The 22,066-nt window shown below is 36.0% G+C and overlaps 1 protein-coding gene and 2 pseudogenes across 11 annotated transcripts in view; 2 read left to right on the top strand and 1 right to left on the bottom strand.

Moving 5' to 3' along the window:
* Window positions 1–22,066, bottom strand: part of CARF (calcium responsive transcription factor) — an 87,944-nt gene that overhangs the window by 37,234 nt on the left and 28,644 nt on the right. For 10 of the 11 annotated variants that reach the window (XR_009403013.1, XR_009403011.1, XR_009403012.1 and 7 more), the window contains 6 exons: window positions 21,673–21,793; window positions 20,472–20,601; window positions 19,174–19,258; window positions 12,846–13,035; window positions 7,690–7,810; window positions 4,250–4,393 (listed from right to left, as the gene is read on the bottom strand). Coding sequence is in view for 7 of the 11 variants with exons in the window: in XM_059393231.1 (XP_059249214.1) it covers window positions 4,250–4,393; window positions 7,690–7,810; window positions 12,846–13,035; window positions 19,174–19,258; window positions 20,472–20,601; window positions 21,673–21,793 (791 nt within the window). In the remaining 4 variants the exon portion in view is untranslated. Of the gene's footprint in view, window positions 1–4,249; window positions 4,394–7,689; window positions 7,811–12,845; window positions 13,036–19,173; window positions 19,259–20,471; window positions 20,602–21,420; window positions 21,488–21,672; window positions 21,794–22,066 lie in introns of those variants that run through there. The other variant, XM_059393232.1, reaches the window with a different exon arrangement.
* Window positions 1,242–3,145, top strand: LOC132013470 (heat shock cognate 71 kDa protein-like; annotated as a pseudogene).
* LOC132013319 (cell division cycle protein 123 homolog) lies at window positions 4,692–5,273 on the top strand (annotated as a pseudogene).

Below are 22,066 nucleotides of genomic sequence, written 5' to 3'. Positions count from 1 at the left end.
CTGCCTACCTGTAATCTCTGTCTGTCAAATAAAATAAATAAAATCTTAAAAAAAAAAAGAATAATCTTTTAAGAAAAGATTATATATCATACTAAGTAAATGTAACTAAATTTTTAAAATAATAGATATTGGGGCACCTGGGTGGCTCAGGTTAAGCCTCTGCCTTCAGCTCAGGTCATGATTTCAGGGTCCTGGGATCGAGCCCCGCATCGGGCTCTCTGCTCAGTGGGGAGTCTGCTTCTCCCTCTCCCATGCCCCCATTTGTGTTCCCTCTCTCGCTGTCTCTGTCAAATAAACAAATAAAATCTTTGAAAAAAATAAAAATAAAAAGAATAGATATAAACAAAATTTAAAATGTTCTAGTCTTCTTCTTTTTAGAAATATTTAATTTATTTATTTGAGAGAGAGAAAGAGAGAGCACATGCACACATGGGGGCAAGAAGGAGCAGAAGGAGAGTGGAAAGGGCAGGAGAGGCAGAGAATCTCAAGCAGACTCTGTATCAAGCATGGAGTCTAATTTGGGGCTCATCTCACCATCCTGAGCTGGACCAACCAACTGAGCCACCCAAGCACCCCCATGCCCCTGCTTGACTCTTCTAAGTTGGCTTTCTATCCAATTAAATAAAAATCTTCATAAAACCTTATGGATTTTCACTATGGCCCTTTAGTTAAGGAGGGTATAGGAGTTCAGTATATATGAAAATGGTATTTTAAATTTCATGCTAATTAAATTTACCTCAAAATAATGAGACTTTTAAAGTCATCATCTTCTAAACTGTGTATTTTCCCATTCTTCTATAATTTTGTCCCCAAATTATAACTTCTATGTTCCACCTATAATCCTTCCAAACAAAAGGTGGCTATAATTCGGAGTCTACCAAGGCTGAGCTCAGTGGGAGAATCTTCCCTAACAGGAGCTCAATATACTACCTCTATTACTCCACAGCCCCTCTACTACACACAGCTCTTATTGCTCCAATGAGCAAGAGGATCAACTAGAAGATGAATATAGGTCTTTCATATTGCAGTGCAAAAGAACAGATGCTAGGAAAATGAGATGATCTGGTAGGATACTGTTTTAATTGATACTTTTGTACAAAGTGCTTGCAATGACTGATACTGCGTAAAATGGAGGCTATTTAAAAATTATATGCAATGTTCTCCAGCTCATTGAATGTGGGACTAGATCTTTGGATTGCTGTGTTCTTCTCAAGCTGAGCCAGGCCTACACAGAAGCAACCATGTCAATTGGCATTGATTTTGGCACTACCTACTCCTGCGTGGGTGTCTTCCAGCATGGGAAAGTGGAAATAATGGCCAGTGATCAGGAAAACCGAACCACCCCAAGTTATGTCACCTTCATGGACACTGAATGATTGATCGGTGACACTGCAAAGAATCAAGTTGTGATGAACCCCACCAGCACAGATTTTGAAGCCAAATGCCTGATTAGACAGAAATTTGATGATGCTGTTGTCCAATCTGATACGAAGCATTGGCCTTTCATGGTGGTGAATGATGCTGACAGGCCCAAGGTCTAAATAGAATACAAGGGAGAGACAAAAAGCTTCTATTCAGAGGAGGTGTCTTCTATGGTTTTGATGAAAATGAAGGAAATTACAGAGGCTTATCTTGAGAAGACAGTTACCAATGCAGTTGTCACAGTACCTGTGTACTTCAATGATTCTCAGCGTCAGGCTACCAAAGATGCTGGAACTATTGCTGGTCTCAATATACTTTGAATCATCAATGAGCCAACTGCTGGTGCTATTGCTTATGGCTTAGACAAAAGAGTTAGAGCTGAAAGGAATGTGCTGATCTTTGACTTAGGAGGTGACACTTTTGATGTGCCAATCCTTACTACAGAAGATGGTATCTTTCAGGTTAAGTGCACAGCTGGAGACACCCACCACTTCTTAGGTGGAGAAGACTTTGACAACTGAATGGTCAACCATTTTATTGCAGAGTTCAAGCGCAAACATAAGAAATATATCAGTGAAAACAAAGGGGAAGTTCGTCATCTCTGTACTGCTTGTGAACGTGCTAAGCGTACACTTTCTTCCAGCACCCAGGCCAGTATTGAGATTGATTCTCTGTATGAAGGAATCAACTTCTATACTTCTATCACTCATGCTGGGTTTGAAGAATTAAATGCTGACCTGTTTTGTGGCACCCTGGACCCTGTAGAGAAAGCCCTTCAGGATGCAAGTTACACAAGTCTCAGATCCACGATACTGTCCTGGTGGGTGTTTCTACCCATATCCCCAAGACTCAGAAACTTCTCCAAGATTTCTTCCGTGGAAAAGAACTGAATAAGAGCATCAACCCTGACGAGGCTGTTGCTTATGGTGCAGCTGTCCAGGCAGCCATCCTTTCTGGAGACAAACCTGGAAATGTTCAAGGTTTGCTGTTGTTGGATATCATTCCACTTTCTCTTGATATAGAAACTGCTGGACAAGTCATGACTGTTCTCATTAAGCATAATACTACCATTTCTACCAAACAGACACAGATCTTCACTACCTACTCCGACAACCAGCCTGGTATGCTTATTCAGGTGTATGAAGGTAGAGCGTGCCATGACCAAGGACAACATCCTATTTAGAAAGTTTGAACTCACAGGCATACCTCCTGCCCCTCGTGGTGTCCCATTGATTGAGGTCACTTTTGATATTGATGCTAATGGTATCCTCAAAGAGAACAAGATTACCATCACTAATGACAAGGGTGGCTTAGCAAGCAAGATATTGAGCGCATGGTCGGGGAAGCTGAGAAGTACAAAGCTGAAGATGAGAAACAGCAGGACAAGGTGTCTTCCAAGAATTCACTTGAGTCTTACACATTCAACATGAAAGCAACTGTTGAAGATGGAAAACTTCAGGGCAAGATAAATGATAAAGACAAACAGAAGATTCTTGACAAGTGCAATGGAATCATCAACCGGCTTGATAAGAACCAGACTGCCAAGAAGGAAGAATTTGAACACCAGCAGAAAGAGCTGGAGAAAGTCTGCAATCCCATCATCACCAAGCTGTACCAGAGTGTAGGGCGCATGCCAGGAGGAGTGCCTGGAGGCTTCCTTGGTGGTGGAGCTCCTCCCTCTGGTGGTGCCTCCTCTGGGCCCACCATTGAAGAGGTTGATTAAAGCAACCTGAGAATAAATAGGTCTAGCATTGTTCCACACACAATATTCAAAGGACCCAAATTTGTAGCAAATCCCATAGCAGCTGTAGAGTTGAGCTGCTCTAGCAAAAAACTGGGTATTCTTGATACCTGAATATGGAATATGTGCACAGGAAAGGAAATAAACATTGCACTTTATAAGCACTGTAAATGGAAAATGCAATGTCTTAAATAAAACTGTATTTAAAATTGGCAAAAAAAAATTATATGCAATGTTCTCCAAACTGAATGATCTAATTATTGGCTACTCATTTTTCATATATCCAAAGGTTCATTTTACATACTTATGTATTTAATTTTTTAAAGATTTGTCTATGAGAGAGAGAGAAAGTGGACCCACAAGCCTGGGGTTGGGCAGTGAGAGAAGAGCAAACTCCCCACTGAGCATGGAGTCTGACATGGCTTGATCCCACAACTCCAAAATCATGACCTGAGCTGAAACCAAGGGTTGGAACACCCAATCAACCAAGCTACCCAGGTGTCCATATCCAAAAGTTTTTTTTTGGTTTATTTTGTTTTTACAAAAACTATATCGCACTTAATCCCATTGTGCTACTGTAAATTCTTCCTGTGGATGAACACATAAAGAAAAGAAAGCAAGCCAGCCAACATTCTTCTTATGTAAACTGTGAAGCATAAAAAGTATATAAAATGCAATTTTATGTAGGGCTTAAAAATTAATTTCTGGCTACTTAGGTAATCAAAGATGGGTTAAAAAAATATATTCATAGGTGACTGTAAGTTTGGCTCCTAAGAAAAATCAGAAACAAAGTATGAAATATATAATTATATGTGTTGCTAAAGGCATATTTGTCATTTTGGGGAAAACTTTCCATATGGTATTCGTAAGTCTTTGGTAAGCATTATCAGAACACGTGGTTGATAAACTCAATGGCTTGCACTGTGGCAAATTTTAATACTTAGGGAATTGCTAATGAGACACCTCCCTTATAAAAACCATTCTTAATGAAATAATTAGAAGACATACTTATAATTTCTCTTAAAAATACCTTGTAAATGGAGCTAATAAATTTGTAAAAATAAAATAATAATATAAATGTCATACCTAAGAACACCACCAGCATCTACCAAGTTCTTCTTTAACATGTTAAAGGCTTTTTCCTGCTCCATTCGGATTATTTTCCTATCAATTTTGGGGTCTGTAGGAACTCTATATTCAGGAAACTTCTGTACCTTTTTAATGTAAATCCTGTTTGTAAGTAAAAGAAGAATTTCTTTCATTATAATATCAAGAAAATCAAATTTACCAAGTGGAAGTTTATGCATTGAAGTTTAGAGAAAAATCAATTAAACTAGAGAGAGCATTCAGCAGATTATGTTGAAAAATAAGCCATATTCTCAGTGCGCAATATTTGGCAAATTAACAATAATCAAGACATCAGGAAAAATATCTGAATATTTATGGATATTAACTTTTGTGTCTGGATTTGCCTCTTCCCAATTTTCCTGGAAGCCATAAAACACTCGTGCTGGGGGCTCTGGGAGGGGATGGGCAGCAGCTGTGGCAGCTGGAGGATCAAGAAGGAACATGTGCTGCACTGTCAGTTCTCTGTGTGGCAGCCGCTGTTCGGAAGCCTTACCATTACGTGTCATTCTTCCACTCCTCAGAATGTGAAGGGTTATTTACTTGATGATGGAACTCTGGTGGTTTCAGGAAGAGAAGATCCGCCAACAAGTTCTTAGCCAAACAGTGATAATAAGGCAGAAGAAATACAGTGGTCGGATGATGAGAACACAGATACCCTTATGGCACCAGGATTTCCCAAAGTCACCACTAAAGGTCAAGAAGCCAACAACTCCTGTGTATAGGGGGGCGTGTATTTCCTAAACTTAACTGGAGTGCCCCATGGGATATGTACTGGATAGCAATGAACAGTTCTCTGAAATGTAAAGCCCTCAGTGAAGTCTTTCTACTGTTCAAGAGTTCTGATTTCATCACTCACAACTTTATTCAACCATTTTTTCATTGTACTGATGATTCTCCACATCTCTGTATAGAATATGAGCTTATTCTTGGAAAATGGTATGAATTGATTCTTCAGCCTTCCGTTACACAAATCGTAAAGTGACAGTGCAACCCTGTCTTCCATGAGTTACTGACTTCCCAAAGAATTTGCAGACCCGTCTACTGGGAAGGATGCTCATAAACTCATTGATTTTCATAAACTGAAAAGAAAATGGTAAGAGGATGACTGATGAGAGCACCAGAGTTCAAGTCCCAGGTAAAGAGGAAATCACCTTGGTGTTAGGAGGCTACTTTCAACTCACAACTTCCTGTTACCCCATTCTGTTGGAGTGGGAGGCAGTGTGAAATCAATACCTTTTTATATTCATATACAATAAGCCAGGAAAAAAGGGAGGAACTTTGCTACTTGTAAAAATAAATGATAATTAGACCTTAAACATAAACAAAAACCTCATGCCTAGATTAATTTAATAGCCTCCTTCTGGGCCTCTTGGTCCTGTTCCTTAAATCTACTTGATATATTAATACTACAATAATTCTTCACATTTGTACTTCTCTGTTGAAGAATCTACCTGCTCTTAATCGAGTACAAATTTCTTGGCAGCAGTCAAGGCATCCCATATGATTCTAGCTTATTTACCTAATCTAACTTTCAATTACTTCAAATGTAAAATTGCTTTTTTCAGACAAGTTTATCATTTCAATGTTCCTTCCTCCTCTGATACCAAAAATACAATCACATCATATCTTTATTCATGTAATTTCCTGACCTACAATATCTCCCCTCTCACTCTTTATCTACCCAAAAGCAACCTAAACTTCAGCATTCATGTTAAGTTGTGCTTTCTTCCCTGTTAGTGAATTTGCATGGATATGTTCCTTCTCTTCTGAGTTAGCTAACTGACACATTTGGTACTATATACTATACCATTATCTTTTCCAACAGTTTTTTGTTTTCTGATCTGCCTCAACTATATTTTAAGTTTCCCATGATTAAGTAAAATCTAGTACCTCTTTCAGTCTCCCTCTTTCCCATGGCACCCAAAGTGTTGCGGAGCACAATTGATATTCAAAAAGTACTTGTAGAAGAATATAGCGAATAAAGTTATTTCTTCACACAGAGAGGTTTTCTCCCAAATTATATCTAAAGTTTTATACTGCTTATATTTAAAAGCAGTTAAAAGTTTTATTTCACAGTCAGGTTTAAATATTACCTAAAGTTATGAAAACTCTTCTGAACTAATTTGAAGAACTTCTTGAGAATGTACAGGTTTGTGATATAAAATGTGACATTGAAATAAAATATTTCAAAGATTAACTATACCCAACCCTTATATGGTATCTTTAAAAATTTTATCTGAGAATTTAAAACTTTCAATGTCTAAAAATAAATTAGAAAGAACATTACAAAAATCTTTTATTGCTTCCAATTTTTCATTCTCACCCAAAGCAATCACCAATCTGTAGTCTTAGTCTATCTAAAACTTAATTGTGTTGATCTCATACATTGCTGGTATGAATATTATTGTTAAAATCTTTCTAAAGAGCGATTGTCTTCATAATACCACCTGTAAACATTTAAAATAATATAACCTTTGCACTAGCAATTTCATTTCAACAAATTTACTCTACTGATGTACTTGCACAAGTATACAAATAGGTATAATGTTATTAACTGGAGCTTTGTATATAATAATAAAGAATACTTTTCAGATCTTACACGTCCATCATTAGAGGACTAATTCAGTAAATGACAATCCATCCATAAATGCAATATTGTATGGCTCCTGAAAAGAAGGAACCATGAAACTAATATAATGTTATATGCCAATTATATTTTAATTTTTTAAAAATAAATAAATGCAAAGAAGGAACAAGTCCTTTCATGTGCAGATATGGAGACAATTTTGAGATATATTGGGAATGAAATAACAAAAACGAAAACAAAGCACAGAGTGGTATATGTCATTACATTCACACTAGTGTGAAGCAAAAACAGTTGTGCAGTAAATAACCACAATAGGCATTTAGAATAGAAATAAAGCAATGTGAATTCAGAGCAGGAAAGAAAGTATACTACTACCTAACTTTTTGAGACTGACATGCTACCTACTGAGCTAACGAGCACCTACTATTACCTAACTTTAAGGAAAGAAAATATTAATAAGTTTTACTGAGATTCAGCATTTTTGAGTATAAAGGAGGATAGGTACGCATGCACATACACAGAATATCTTTGGAGAGTTACTCAGGAAGCTGCTAAGAGCTGTTGCCTTAAAAAGGGACATAGGACTAATGAATCATTGAACACTACATCAAAAACTAATGATGTACTATATGGTGGCTAACTGAATATAATAATAAACAAATAAATAAAAAGGGACATAGGGAGTAGAAGTAAAAGGAAACATACTGTACTGTACACTTATTGGCATTGTTTAAACGCAATAAAAATGTGCACATTAGTTATTAGAAAATAAATACTTAATAAACAGAAAATTAAAGAAAATAAAGCTTACCGGGCTGGACAAGTGGCTTTATAGAGCTGACAAGACCTGCTCTCCTGCTCACTGATTTTTTTTAACTGGAAACCTTTTCTCCTTGGCCCATACTGGCACTCCATTACCACGGCTCTACTCCCTGTGGGCCAAAACCAACTATTGATATTAATTCAAATATCCATCTGTTCTAGACACTAGAATAAAAATAACTCAGTGGTGGCAATGTCCAAATTTATACTTTCAATTACACAACTTTAAGGAAAGAAAACATCAGTAAGTCTTACTAAGATGTATAAACATGTAAGTTTAAAAGATTATATAGTATTTATCAAAAGTACATTATGGTTAAAGAAATTTACAAATACCACAGTTACTGAATGTTATCTGATATTTACATACATATGGTTTTTAATAATAAAATTTCACCACTCCATAAGTAGAAATTAGCAAAAGCTACATTTGTTAGTAAATATTGTTATGTAAAGTTTTATATTCTTTTATAATTTTTCCTTATTTCTATTTGTACTGTTAGAATACAGTTGTCCCCCCTTATCCGCGGGGGATACGTTCCAAGACCCACAGTGAATGCCTGAAAGGATGGACGATACTAAACTCTATATAAACTATGTTTTTTCCTACCTATATATATACCTATAATAAAGTTCAATTAACAAATTAGGCACAGTAAGAGAGCAACTACAATAACTTATAAAATAGAACAATTCTAACAATATACTGTCATAAAAGCTGTATGAATGGGGTCTCTCTCAAAATATCTTATTGTACTGTACTCACCCTTCTTCTTCTTGTGATGCTGTGAGATGATAAAATGCCTATGTGATGAGATGAAATGAGGTGAATGACAAAGGCACTGGGACATAGCATTAGGCTACTATTCACCTTCTGACACTACGTCAGAAGGAGGATCATCTGCTTCCAGACTGTGGTTGAGAACAGGCAACTGAAACCTTGGAAGTGAAACTGCGGATAAGGGGGGACTACAATAATGTAATAACCAGCCTCTGAGACGGCGCCCAATGATCCCTGAAAATGACGTCACGTTAATCACGTCCTTGTTTAATTCCCTCCCCTTGAGCATGGGCTACACTGACTGACTTCCCAATGGAAACGTACTTAACTTACTTCTCATGAACATGGCTGAAGTGAGAAGATGTTATTTTTGATATAAGGTTATAAAAAGCCTGTGACTTCCATCCTGGGTACTCTCTTGCTCTTGCTTGGATTGGTCTCTCTGGGCGAAATCAACTGTCTACAGTGAGGCAGCTCTGTGCAGAGGCCCATGTGGCAAGGAATAAGCCACCTGAGTGAGCTTGGAAGCAGATCCTCCCCCAGCCAAATGGTGAGATGACTACAGCTCCAGCCAACACCTCAACTGCAGTCTTGTGAAAGAAACTGAGGCAGAACCACCTTGCTAAGCTGCTCTTTGATTCCTGACTCACAGAAACCTGAGATAAATGTTTTTTGTTTTCAGCCACCAAGTTTTGGGTAATTTGTTACACAGCAGTAGAATATAAATAAGTGTATGTGAAAACTATATAGTTTATGGCTTTAAAAAGTAAAATATCCTATTCTAGTACAGCAAATTTTTCAAATATAAAATAAAAAAGAATCATAAGTAATAGTGTTGATAAAGCTGACTTTAAAATTTAAAGCTTAGAAATTTTAAATATAAACTTTAGAATTTATATTAACTTAGAGATAATAATAATAATAATAAAGAATTAATATGGAGAATGTAAAGAGCTACAAATAATTTTTAAAAATAAAGAACCAGGGGTGCCTGGGTGGCTCAGTGGGTTAAAGCCTCTGCCTTCGGCTCAGGTCATGATCCCAGGATTTGGGGATTGAGACCCGCATTGGGCTCTCTGCTCAGCAGGGAGCCTGCTTCCCTCTCTCTCTCTCTGTCTGCCTCTCTGCCTCTTGTGATCTCTCTCTGCCAAATAAACAAAATCTTTTTAAAAATTTATTAAAAAACATAATAATAAAGGACCAAACAGAAAAATGGGTAAAGACTATGAATAGGCAATTCAGAAAGGAAAAAAGATATTAAATGAACAAATAAAAAGATGTTCAACTTTATTAGTAAATACGGAAATGCAAATTCAAGCAATAGGAAAATACCATCTCACATTCTTCACATTGGCAAAAATAAAAAATCTGACAGTATTCTAAAATAACTGAATCCACTGATGAATTTTAACATCACAAAAAGGTGTTGCACATAGGCAGCAATAAGAAGTACAGAACACACCTATGATATATTCTTGCAAAATACTTTAATGGAGATCAAATCTTCATTTAATCAAGCCTCTAGATCTAACAGTCCACAGGAAATATAGGGGATTTTTAAAAAACATGTTGAACTACAGCACAGAGATGGAATCAACAAAACTCAGAATATAGAAAACTCTACATGATAAACTACCTGGGGGAAAAGAGGAGAGAGATTTTTAGAAAAATTTCAAGAGATAAAACCAAATGTAAACTGTGAAATCTGTCTGGATGTGAATTTGAACAAACCTATGGAAAAAGAATTATTAGATAAGTAAAGAAATGTGACATTGGACATTTTATGACATTAAGAAAAAACTGTTAATTCTTTTACGATAATGTGATTGTCATTGTATATATGTACATATACAAAGATCCTTATCTCTTAGAGATATTTATTTTAGAATATAATATATACTTTGGTAATTATAGATAAAGCAACTGGATATCTGGAATTTGCTATAAAATCATCTTGGGGGTGAGGAATGAAAAAGTGGGTAGGGATATAAATGAGTCTAGAATGATCATATGCTAATAGTTGTTGAAGCTGGATGGTGGATACAGGGAGTCATAGGATTCTACATATTATTACCTTCACTTTGAGATACAGACATATATAGATCTACACACACACACATACTATTAGATATGTTACCTTTACTTTTAGATATGTATCTATATCTATATATATGAAAATTTCCAGAATATAAAGACTTTTAAAGTCTGACAATGCTGTGTCATAAGGTAAATGAAGGAAAGGGAAATTTTCATATATTGCTGAAACAAGTAACAATTGGTACAGGTTGCTAATTCCACATGTACAATTCTGAAACTGAAGAAGTTCAGAACACAAAATTTTTTGGAATGCATTTAATTGCAAAACCTGACCTGAACTTTATGTGACTATTTATAATCTTTGTACCTCTTAGTGTTACTAACCATAAAATATTACTATGTTCGATTATGTGATAGGGTCAACAGAATACTTGCTGTTGAGTATTCTGTAATATATTACATTCCAAAAATTCTGAAATACATGTGGCCAAAAATTTTAGAGAACAGATTTTGCATCTGTACGACCACTTTATTTTTTATTTTTTATTTTTTTACTAGGTGGTCTTTCTTTAATTTAAATTCAACTAATTAATACAGTGTGTTATTAGTTTCAGAGGTAGAGTCAGTGATTGATCAGTCTCATATAGTACCCAGTGCTCATTATATCATGTGCCTTCTTTAATGTCTATCACCCAATTACCCCAATCCCTCACCCCTCTCGTTTGTTTCAGCAACTCTCAGTTTGTTTCCTATGAATAAGAGTCTCTTATGGTTTGTCTCTCTCTCTGATTTTGTCTTGCTTTCTTTTCCCCCTCCCTTACCCTATGATTCTCTGCTTCATTTCTGAAATTCCACATATGAGTGAGTTCATATGATAACTGTCTTTCTCGGACTTATTTCGCTTAGCGTAATATCCTCTAGTTTCATCCATGTTGTTGCAAATGCAAGATTTCTTTTTTGGGGGATGGCTCTTGTACAACCCCTTTAGAGAGCAACTTGAGATAATCTTGTAAAAATGAAATGGGCATACTTTGCAACTCAGCATTTCCACTTTAATGCATGCACTATTAACTTATTTACATCTTTTCAAAAGAAAATGTATATTGTTTGACTATAGCATTCTTTGTAATATTGAAAATTAGAAACACCCTAAATGATCATTAGTAGAAAAATAATTGTGGTTTCGTCATATGCTGGAACGTTATGTACTCGTTAAATTAAGATCTGTAAGCATCATTATAGATGGATTTCAAGAAATAAGGGTGAGCAAAAATTTACATAACAATGTCCACAGTTTACCATTTATGAATATTTCAAAATATTCAAAACAATAAAATACATTATTGTAAATACAAATATGTGTGATAAAGTATAAAAATACAGACTGGAAAGATATACCCCCAATTTATGTAGTGGCTGCCTGTGGAGAGTTAGCATGGGGATTAGAACTAGGGAGGGGAAAAATGTTGTATTTCTTTTATAGAATACTGATGAAACCTGGGCAGAAAAGGTTACATGTACCTCATATTCCTCCACATATCTTTTTTTACCCTCAGAGGTCCAAGATGAGACTGCAACTCTTCCACTAAATCAGTATTTCCCCAGTCCTAAAATAAATCACTTGTCGTCATGTTTTTTGGGATTTGACTAGCCTGAGGGTGAATCTCTGGAAACTGAAACTCCACCACTTTAGGGGCATCTGGCTGGCTCATTCGGTGTAGCATGCAACTCTTATCTCAGGGTTGTGAGCTGAAGCCCCACACTGGGTGTAGAGATTACTTAAAATCTTAAAAACACACACACACAAAACTCTACCCCTTTAATACACTAGCCCAATATTTGACTAGCATATGTAACACATTTGATGCTTGAGAATCCTAATATTACAATTCTGTATAACACCAGAATGCATTCAAATTCTACACAGTAACTTGAGAGTTATGAGCTATAAAATATAAAATGAATACAAATTTGTCCAACAAGACAAATCAAGGGAGGTGAGAATATCTGGACTGGATTAAAAAAAATGCAACAGATATACATATTTAGAATAATAAAATTGCTCTGTTAATATTTTTATTTTCTATGTATCAGCATAGTATCTATGGAAGTATTATTTATTTATTCTAATATATTAAAATAAAATTTCATAAAATAATTGGTCATATTTAAGTTTTCTTTTTAGTTTAACATGCATTTTCATCAATTAACATTTAGTTGGCATTCACAAAAACGACATTTTGGTAGGAAATTTTTAGGAAAACCATATTTTTACAATGGATCATGGCAGTGCTGACCCTTTTAAAATAATTCCCTTAAAAAAGTACCTGCATTAACAAATGGGATTCCATCATATGGGACATACTGAGATTTCCACATCAAGCGTGTAGCTGGCTTGGCTGGACTTGGAGATTGGCGGGTCCCCCAAACACTCTGTGTTTGCTGCTTATGAAATGTTAGAACACTTTCTAATTCGGTCTCACTTACACAGTAGCCACGGTATGAATCTCCAATTTTCTGCATGTGGTAGAAATTAAATAACAAAATTATTAGCAAATATGTTTCATTGTACAAAAAATTAAATTAAGTGGTTGTCCAAGATAAAAGACTCATCAGTTTTCAAAAGAGACTGTCATTGTCCTCTCAGATTAATGATCTATTACAACCAGTGTATCTGCTCTGCTTTTAACTAGCATTATCAAGTAGATATTCTCCAAATGTTAGAGAATATAATGTCAAACTCATGACCACACCATCAGTATCAAAATTTTGCTTGAGAGAAATAATATTTAGGGAGGATAGTTTGAAGAACACATTGTGTATCCATTCATCGTATATTTAAAATCCTACCTCTGGGTCCAAAAAGATCGGCACAAAACTAGTCGTAAAAGTACTGGTTTCCTATGGGGCTTCTTTTGCTAAAATTAATTTTGGTATGACATCAATCTTTTGAAAGCTTATGAAAACTGTGATAGTATCTCTTAAATAATATAAAAGAATTTGCTCATTTTATCAAAATTCTTCTTCTTCTTTTTTTTTTTTTTTTAAAGATTTTATTTATTTATTTGAGAGAGAGTGAGAGAGAGCATGAGCAAGGAGAAGGTCAGAGGGAGAAGCAGACTCCGCATGGAGCTGGGAGCCTGTTGTGGGACTTGATCCCGGGACTCCGGGATCATGACCTGAGCCAAAGGCAGTCGTCCAACCAACTGAGCCACCCAGACGTCCCTATCAAAATTCTTTTTTAGAAGATCCTTCTCTGAGAGAAAATTGTCTGAACTTAGTACCAAAAATAGTTAATGGTTTTATTTTATGGAAATTAATTACTTTTATCTAATGGACACAGAATTTATTTTTCTTTAATATTTATTTATTTGACAGAGAGAGAGAGAGAGAGATCACAAGTAGGCAGAGATGCAGGCAGAGAGAGAGGGGGGAGGCAGGCTCCCTGCTGAGCAGAGAGCCTAATGTGGGGCTCAATCCCAGGACCCTGAGATCATGACCTGAGCCGAAGGCAGAGGCTTTAACCCACTAAGCCCCCCAGCCACCCATGGACACAGAATTTAATAACTGGGCTTCTCCTTTTTGAAATGTAAATGCTTAAATTATAGGAAAGTATGTGTGTATGTGCACACATATATATGTATGTGTGCATGCATACCCACAGTTCATTAAGATATACATTTCTTACTTCCATTTTATGGTTACATTCTTGCTTTTCTTTATTCTTTAGTTCCTATTTTAATTTCCACCTTGCTACTATATTTTATGGTAAGCTATCTTCATTCTTCCTGAAACAAGGAAGATGTAAATAGTGTGAATAACTGATATTATCTCTCCACAAACATGTAAGTAAACTTAACAAAAGTAGAAGCTTTTTCCATACCAATAGAGAAATATCTATTAACTGTGATCTCCTGCACTAAAAGGCACATAGACCTACAACTGACTCCATGTATGTTTCTCCATTAAAGGGAGCAAGACCAGAGATATGGGACTAGGAATCTTTTTATTAGACTAAATATTTCACCCTGTAAGGATATATTTAATAAAAACACTATTGTGGCTGTACTTTAGGTCATAATAAGAAGAAACAATCTGGGGGCTCCTGGGTGGCTCAGTGGGTTAAGCCTCTGCCTCTGCCTCTGCCTTCGGCTCAGGTCATGATCTCAGGGTCCTGGGATTGAGCCCCACATCGGGCTCTCTGCTCAGCAGGGGGCCTGCTTCCTCCTCTCTGCCTCCTCTCTGCCTGTGTCTCTGCCTACTTGTGATCTCTGTCTGTCAAATAAATAAATAAAATCTTAAAAAATAATAATAATAATAAAAATTCCTAGTCTTACAAATATTTTTCTAGCCCAGATATTTCTTCATCAAATATCAACTGCAAATACAAGTAGAAACATAAAGTCCACCTATTAACATTTTTTAACACAGAAAATGAACAGAGTTTATAATGTTTTCAATGAAAAGAAAAATTCAGAATTAGTATAATATAACCAGACCTCTATCAGGAGATGAAAGTTTAATATATATTTTTTTTAGATTTTATTTATTTATTTGACAGAGAGAAAGTGAGAGATCACAAGCAGGCAGGCCGAGAAAGGGGGAAGCAGGCTCCCCACCGAGCACAGAGCCCGATGGAGGGCTGGATCCCAGGACCCTGAGATCATGACCTGAGCAGAAGGCAGAAGCTTAACCCACTGAGCCACCCAGGTACCCCCAGGAGATAAAAAAGTTTAATACAGTTTTGAAATTTATCCAGCTAGTACACTTTGGTCAAACCTAAAAAATGCGTATGGAAAAACAATTTAAATGAAAAGTCAGAAAGTAAAAAGGATTATTAAACTATATCTATCTATATATATTTTTAAAGACTATTTATTTGAGAGGGAGAGAGCATGAGTGGAGGGTAGGGACAGAGGGAGAGGAATTGGGCAAGCAGACTCCCCACTGAGCAGAGAGCCCAACGCAGGGCTTGATCCTAGGACACCAAGATCACGACTTGAGCCAAAGTCAGACACTCAAAAGACTAAGCCACCCAGATGCCACTATTAAACAATATTCTGAAGCAAAATGCAGAAAATATTTTCTCAGCCATTAATCAAAACTATTTTTCACTACTATACAGCTTAGGAGAGAAGAAAGAATCCTTTACTGATAGAGATACTCATTCTGTTGGACAGTTTTGATGAATTTCTTACAAGATGTATGACAATAGGTAAGCCACACAACACACATGGTTGTTAAGACAAGCTGATTTGACTACATTAATTGCTAATGCTTTAATGTCTATAGCATTCTGTAAAGTTTACAATAATGATTTTAAAAATCCTCATCAGGGACGCCTGTGTGGCTCAGTCGGTTAAGCATGTGACCCTTGGTTTCAACTCTGATTGCCCCATGATGGCCTGGGCTCAGCAGGGAGTCTGCTTGACACGCTCTCTTCTCTCCCTCTCCCCTTCACCCTGCTCATGCTCTCTCTCTCTTTCTCTAAAATAATAAATAAATATTAAAAAAAAAAAACCCTCATCAAACAACAATAATAGTTACTTTTGGAAACCTGTGAAAAACTATAATAAACAAAAAGTGTGAGGGGGGGAAAAATCTGTCTACCTACCTGTACAAATAGATTTATATATAAATGACTTAGAAAAGCAACAATACTGGGGCACCTGGGTGGCTCAGTGGGTTAAAGCCTCTGCCTTCAGCTCAGGTCATGATCTCAGGGTCCTGGGACCGAGTCCCACATTGGGCTCTTTGCTCGCAGGAGCCTGCTCCCCCCGCGCCACTGCCTGGCTCTCTGCCCACTTCTGGTCTCTGTCAAATAAATAAATTAAATCTTTAAAAAAAAACAAAAAAAGAAAAGCAACAATACTAAAATTGTTCTACTCAATACGATATGTCACATCATTAGACTTTATTATTAGAACACTCATGAAATATTAAAACGGAAGTAATGTTTTTCCTTTCCATTTTGAAAATCTGAATAAAAAAATGAAGCATTTTGGGGTGCCTGGCTGGCTCAGTGGGTTAAGCCTCTGCCTTCGGCTCAGGTCATGATCTCAGGGTCCTGGAATCAAGCCCTGCGTCGGGCTCTCTGTTCAGCAGGGAGCCTCTTCCCCCTCTCTCTCTTCCTGAATCTCTGCCTACTGTGATCTCTGTCTCCCTCTCTCTCTCTCTCTGTCAAATAAATAAATAAATAAATCTTAAAAAAAAAAAATAAAATAAAAAATAAAACAATGAAGGATTTTAATAATTAGTCATTATCATGTACAGTTTACAGGTACAAAAGCATGGTCTCTTCTCTCAAAAGTGTATAGTCTAAATGTTATGTAATGATGAACAAATAATTAGGCAATTAATTAAGAATGGCAGTGATAATAAATACCAAGGCACTTAAAGAGATAAATAGGTAAAAGCTAAAATAATAATTCTTTACAGAAAAGATACACAGGACTTGCATTAGGATTTAAGAATAGTTAGAAAGGAAACAGAAGAAAATAAACCAGATTAGGAAATGGCAACAAAAACAAGTCAAGGCAGAGATAAAGGAAGATTCTGAAGTGTTTGTACAAATGAGGAAGACAAGGCTTAACAAGAATGAAGGATGAGTTGGGAGAAAAGTAGAAAATAGGGGTGCCTGGGTGGCTCAGTGGGTTAAGCCTCTGCCTTCAGCTCGGGTCATGATCCCAGGGTCCTGGGATCAAGCCCCGCATCGGGCTCTCTGCTCAGCAGGGAGCCTGCTTCCTCCTCTCTCTCTGACTGCCTCTTTGCCTGCTTGTGATCTCTGTCAAATTAATAAATAAAATCTCTAAAAAAAAAAAGTAAGAAAATAAAACAGGAAAAGATAATACCAGATTATGGAAGATGTTGAAAGCCATGTATAGTGGTGAATGATATGGAAAAAATGACACTGAACTTATTGGGCAGTGAGAAGAAATAATGAAAGCAATATTTAAAGAAGGTATTTTTAGAAAACTAGACAGTAGGCCCCAGAAATAGAAGAGTCAGAGATTAAAGTAAAGGCTGTTACCATAATTAAGTTCTAGATAACAAAAGTCTATGAAGAAGGAGGCCCCAATCACTCCATAAAAAGAGAGAGATTTTATTTATTTAAGAATGTCTTATTAGGTTCTTTCTAAATTAAATTAATTTATTTGTCAGGAGGTGGGGCACAATCAGAGGGAATAGGGGGCAGAGGGAGAAGTGGACTCCTAGCTTGGCAGGGAGCCAGATGTGGGACTTGAACCCAGGACTCTGGGATCATGACTTGAGTCAAAGGCAGCTGCTTAACTGACTGAGCCACCAGGCATCCCAAGACAGATACTTTAAAGGAAAAACTAAAAGAATCAGATGATTATTTTAGTATGGGAAAGGAAGAATTTAATCTAAAACACTGTGGGGGCGCCCAGGTGGCTCAGTCTTTGGGCTTCTGCCTTCGGGGGGCCGTGATCCTGGGGTCCTGGGATGGAGCCCCACATCTGGCTCCCTGCTCGGTGGGAAGCCTGCTTCTCCCTCTCCCTTTGCCGCTCCCCCTGCTTGTGTTTCCTCTCTCACTGTATGTCTCTCGCTGTTAAATAAATACATAATCTCTAAAAAAATTTAAAAAATAAAATAAAATAAAACACTGTGCCTAGGGGTGCTTGGGTGGCTCAGGCCATGATCCCAGGGTTCTAGGACTGAGCCCCACATTGGGCTCCCTTCTCAATGGGGAATCTGCTTCTCTCTCTTCCACTCCCCTGCTTGTGTTCTTTCTCTCTCTGTCAAATAAATAAATAAAATCTTAAAAAAATAAAACAAAAAATAAAACATTCTGCCTGAATGTCTAAGGAAAAGGTATTTGTCATTAAACAGATAAGGAGTTTAGAAGTACAGCTAGTTGGGGCACCTGGGTGGCTCAGTGGGTTGGACTTCTCTGCCTTTGGCTCAGGTTGTGATCTCAGGGTCCTGGGATCAAGCCCTGCATCGGGCTCTTTGCTCAGTAGGGAGCCTGCTTCCTCCTCTCTCTCTCTACCTGCTGCTCTGCCTACTTGTGATTCCTCTCTCTGTCAAATAAATAAATAAAATTTTTAAAAAACCTTAACACATAAATGTTAAAAAAAAAAAGTACAGCTAGTTGTGACATAGTAATTTCTGTTTAGCACCTGGTGAATTGAAGTGAAATTAAGTAAAGCTCCAATTAAGTAGCTGGAGATCTGGGGCAAGGGCATAATTAAAGAACCAGTGATAAAGATTTGGAAATCCTTTTTATAAAAGTGAGAGTTGAAAGTTAACAAAGTTGATCAGCTCTCCAAGGGATAAAATGTAGAGAAATAAAGTCAAACAGCAAAACTTAAAGTATTTTCATTGAGAATATGAAAAGAAATAAGTACAAGTAAAGAAAAAGTAATGGTCAAAAAATAAAAAGTAGAAAAACATGATAATGAAGATTACCTTGCATGGAAGACATGCAAGAGAAGAAATGATAGTGAAGCATGAAGGAATTTATATGATCTCTGCTTTAACAGAGCTTACACTCTCTAAGGAATAAAAGAACAGATAAGGTCAGAGTTAGCATTAAAACAAAGTATTACAGATACAGTCAAAAGTGGACATTTTGGGATGCATTATAGCAATAATCAATTTAATGAATCTAGGTAAGGATTATTTTTAACTCACCTCACAGCTCCTAAGACGGCAGGCCCACATAGGTGTGTTAGAAGAAAGTGGCTGGAGAGGAGCCAGAAAGGGTTCTTCAAGCATTCTGGGACAAGGAAGGAATATACATAAATATATATTATACACACACAAACACACATACAACATTCAACCGTTTTATCCCTTTAGCCAGTGTTACAGAAAATATACTGAGGTCATCAGTAAGAAACTGTAATAACAGGGGTATCTGGCTGGCACAAATGGTTAGAAGATATAAGATCTTAACTGTAATAATAACAATAGAGTTGGTGGGTGTATTTTAATTATAATTTTCTTTAAACAGCACTATTTTATTAGTTGCTAAAGAAAAGGCCTATGTTTTTTCTTCCAAATATCTACAGCCCCAACAAAATTAAGTATTTTAATATCTCCTTCAAATCTTATTTTGTAGTCTTCTCATTTTATTTCATTATATAATTGTTTTTCATTTAACGAAAAAATGAGCCAATAAAACATCTTCGGGTGACTCATTAAGTTAACATGATACTATGTCAAGCTCTAAGACAAAATGTAATTACTAGTGTATAAATTTTTAATACTGTCTTTAAGAGTTAAAAGAATATAAGTAATACAAAATCCATATCTACATTTGCCTAAATTATTATAGTGTTAAAGGCAAAAATAAAAGCTGAAACATGTTAACAAAAAACACTTCATTACTTTACCACAGAGGAATTAAATACATAAAAAGATGATGAACCATTAAACATTTTAGGAACTAGAACGGATATTTCTTTTTTTTTTTTTTTTAGAATGGATATTTCTTTATTCTAAAACCTCTATTAGTGCCAGATGTTTTCAGATTGCTTCAAAAGACAACAGGCAAGTGTCACTGAGGAAAAGTAGCACATTAGACATTATAGCTTTTTTTTTTTTAAATTTAAAGATTTTATTTATTTGACAGACAGATCACAAGTAGGCAGAGAGGCAGACAGGGGAGGGGATGAGCAGGCTCCCCACTGAGCAGACAGCCCCATGCAGGACTCGATCCCAGGACACTGAGATCATGACCTGAGCCGATGGCAGAGTCTTTATCCCACTGAACTACTCAGGCGCCCCTGACATAGCTTCTAAAACAGTCTCCTAAGTTGCCAAGATGTCATTTAAATAATTAAAGATATTTGACAATTTGATGATAGTTTATTCTGTTTCTTGAATTTATAATCTTTTTTTTAGTCAGCTCACTTTAGATATGATAATTTTTAAAAAGATTTCCATGATAATTTCAAAACATGAACTCCTCTTTCCCGTGGACTCACCTGGCCACTGTCTTTTTGGGCAATGTGACAGACGCTTGTGGATGAAGAGTGTAACTACTGGTATTATCTGCTAGAACATCCACTCTTACAGTTGGTACATTTCTATCATTGGACTTCTCTTCAGAGACATCTTAACAGCAATAACAAGAACAATGCAACGTCAGTATCTTGATTAAGTCTGTGAGAATGTAACTAAGTAGAACTCATCGATTTGAAATACGAAAGGCAAGATAAAGATGCCAAAACTTATAATGTTTTATTGAGAATTTCCCTAATAAATCTGTTTAGCTTCAAATTATAATACTGACTACTGAAATTTTGTAATTACATTTTTGAAGCTTATATTGAACAGCTAGGATATAAAAGTGGTACAATTGTTATGTTAACAGTTTCATAATATAATAGGAAAGTATAAAACTTTTTCATTTTTTTAAAAAAAATTTAAAAATTCAACTAGCCAGCATATAATACATCGTTAGTATCAAACTTTTTTTTTCATTTTTATACCATGTTTTTCATTTTGTCTTCAAACTGTTTTTTCCCTTAAGTTTTAACTATTAACAAAGGCGAAGAACCATATCACTAAGGTAAAAATATCTATTCTAAATCATTAGCTATGAATGAACGATGAAACAGTGTAGCAATGGTATTAGATAGAAAAGGAAAAAAAGTAAAAGAAAAGAACTAACAGGAATATTATCAATAGGTTAAGAAAGAGTAAAAAAAAAATGGGGAGCATGATTCTCCTTTCTGAGTCTGAAGGAAAAAAAGAAGAGCAAAGAGGATGAAAAAAATAGTTAAATAAAAGAGTAATGAATCACATGGCTAACAACAATATTGATAAAAATACAAATCTAATAATTTCTCCAGTAACTATTATCACTATAATCTTGTTATTGTAGCTGTTATTACTGTTATTATAATTAAAAAGAATTTATTTTATGCTCACTGGTCATTTGGGAGGAAGCAAGAGTCAACCAGCTTCACAGAATTCCAAAATGAAATAGACAGCTAACCTAGACAGGAGTTGAAAAATGAACTTGAAATTTATTTGGGCTAAGAAACTTTTTCTAATTATTCAGTTCACAACCTTACCCAAAGAGATCGATTTTAGCACGGACTTTCATGAGGTGATTTTCTGATATATATATATCTGTTCTTTAAAACATTCTTAAATCCCATATATCCCATGATTACTCACCCTGAGGACTATTCACATCCACAAGCTGCCCCTGAGGTACAATCACTTGTGCCATTCCTGTCTGTGTAGATGGAATTACATGCAGCACCTGTCCATTTTCTGAGGGGTTGGCAACAATCATCTTGAACATTAAGAAAGAAATCAAATGCATAAGCCAACAATGCTTTAACACAATTATTACTAAATAAATGATTAAAGACATGCCTATCTGTATGGTAGATACTATTATTTCCCTCATTTTGTAGATGAAAACACTGAGGTACTCTTTCGGAGCTGGTAAGTGTTAAAGCTAGGATTCAAAACAGGTAGTTTGACTCTGTGTCCTATGATCTTAACCACCTATGGTCTTTTTTTTTTTTTTTTTTTAACCACCTATGGTCTTAATCATTACACA

This window comes from Mustela nigripes, chromosome 3, assembly GCF_022355385.1.
Source record: "Mustela nigripes isolate SB6536 chromosome 3, MUSNIG.SB6536, whole genome shotgun sequence".
NCBI classification, from domain to species: domain Eukaryota; kingdom Metazoa; phylum Chordata; class Mammalia; order Carnivora; family Mustelidae; genus Mustela; species Mustela nigripes.
This window is presented reverse-complemented; position numbering and strand designations above follow the sequence as displayed.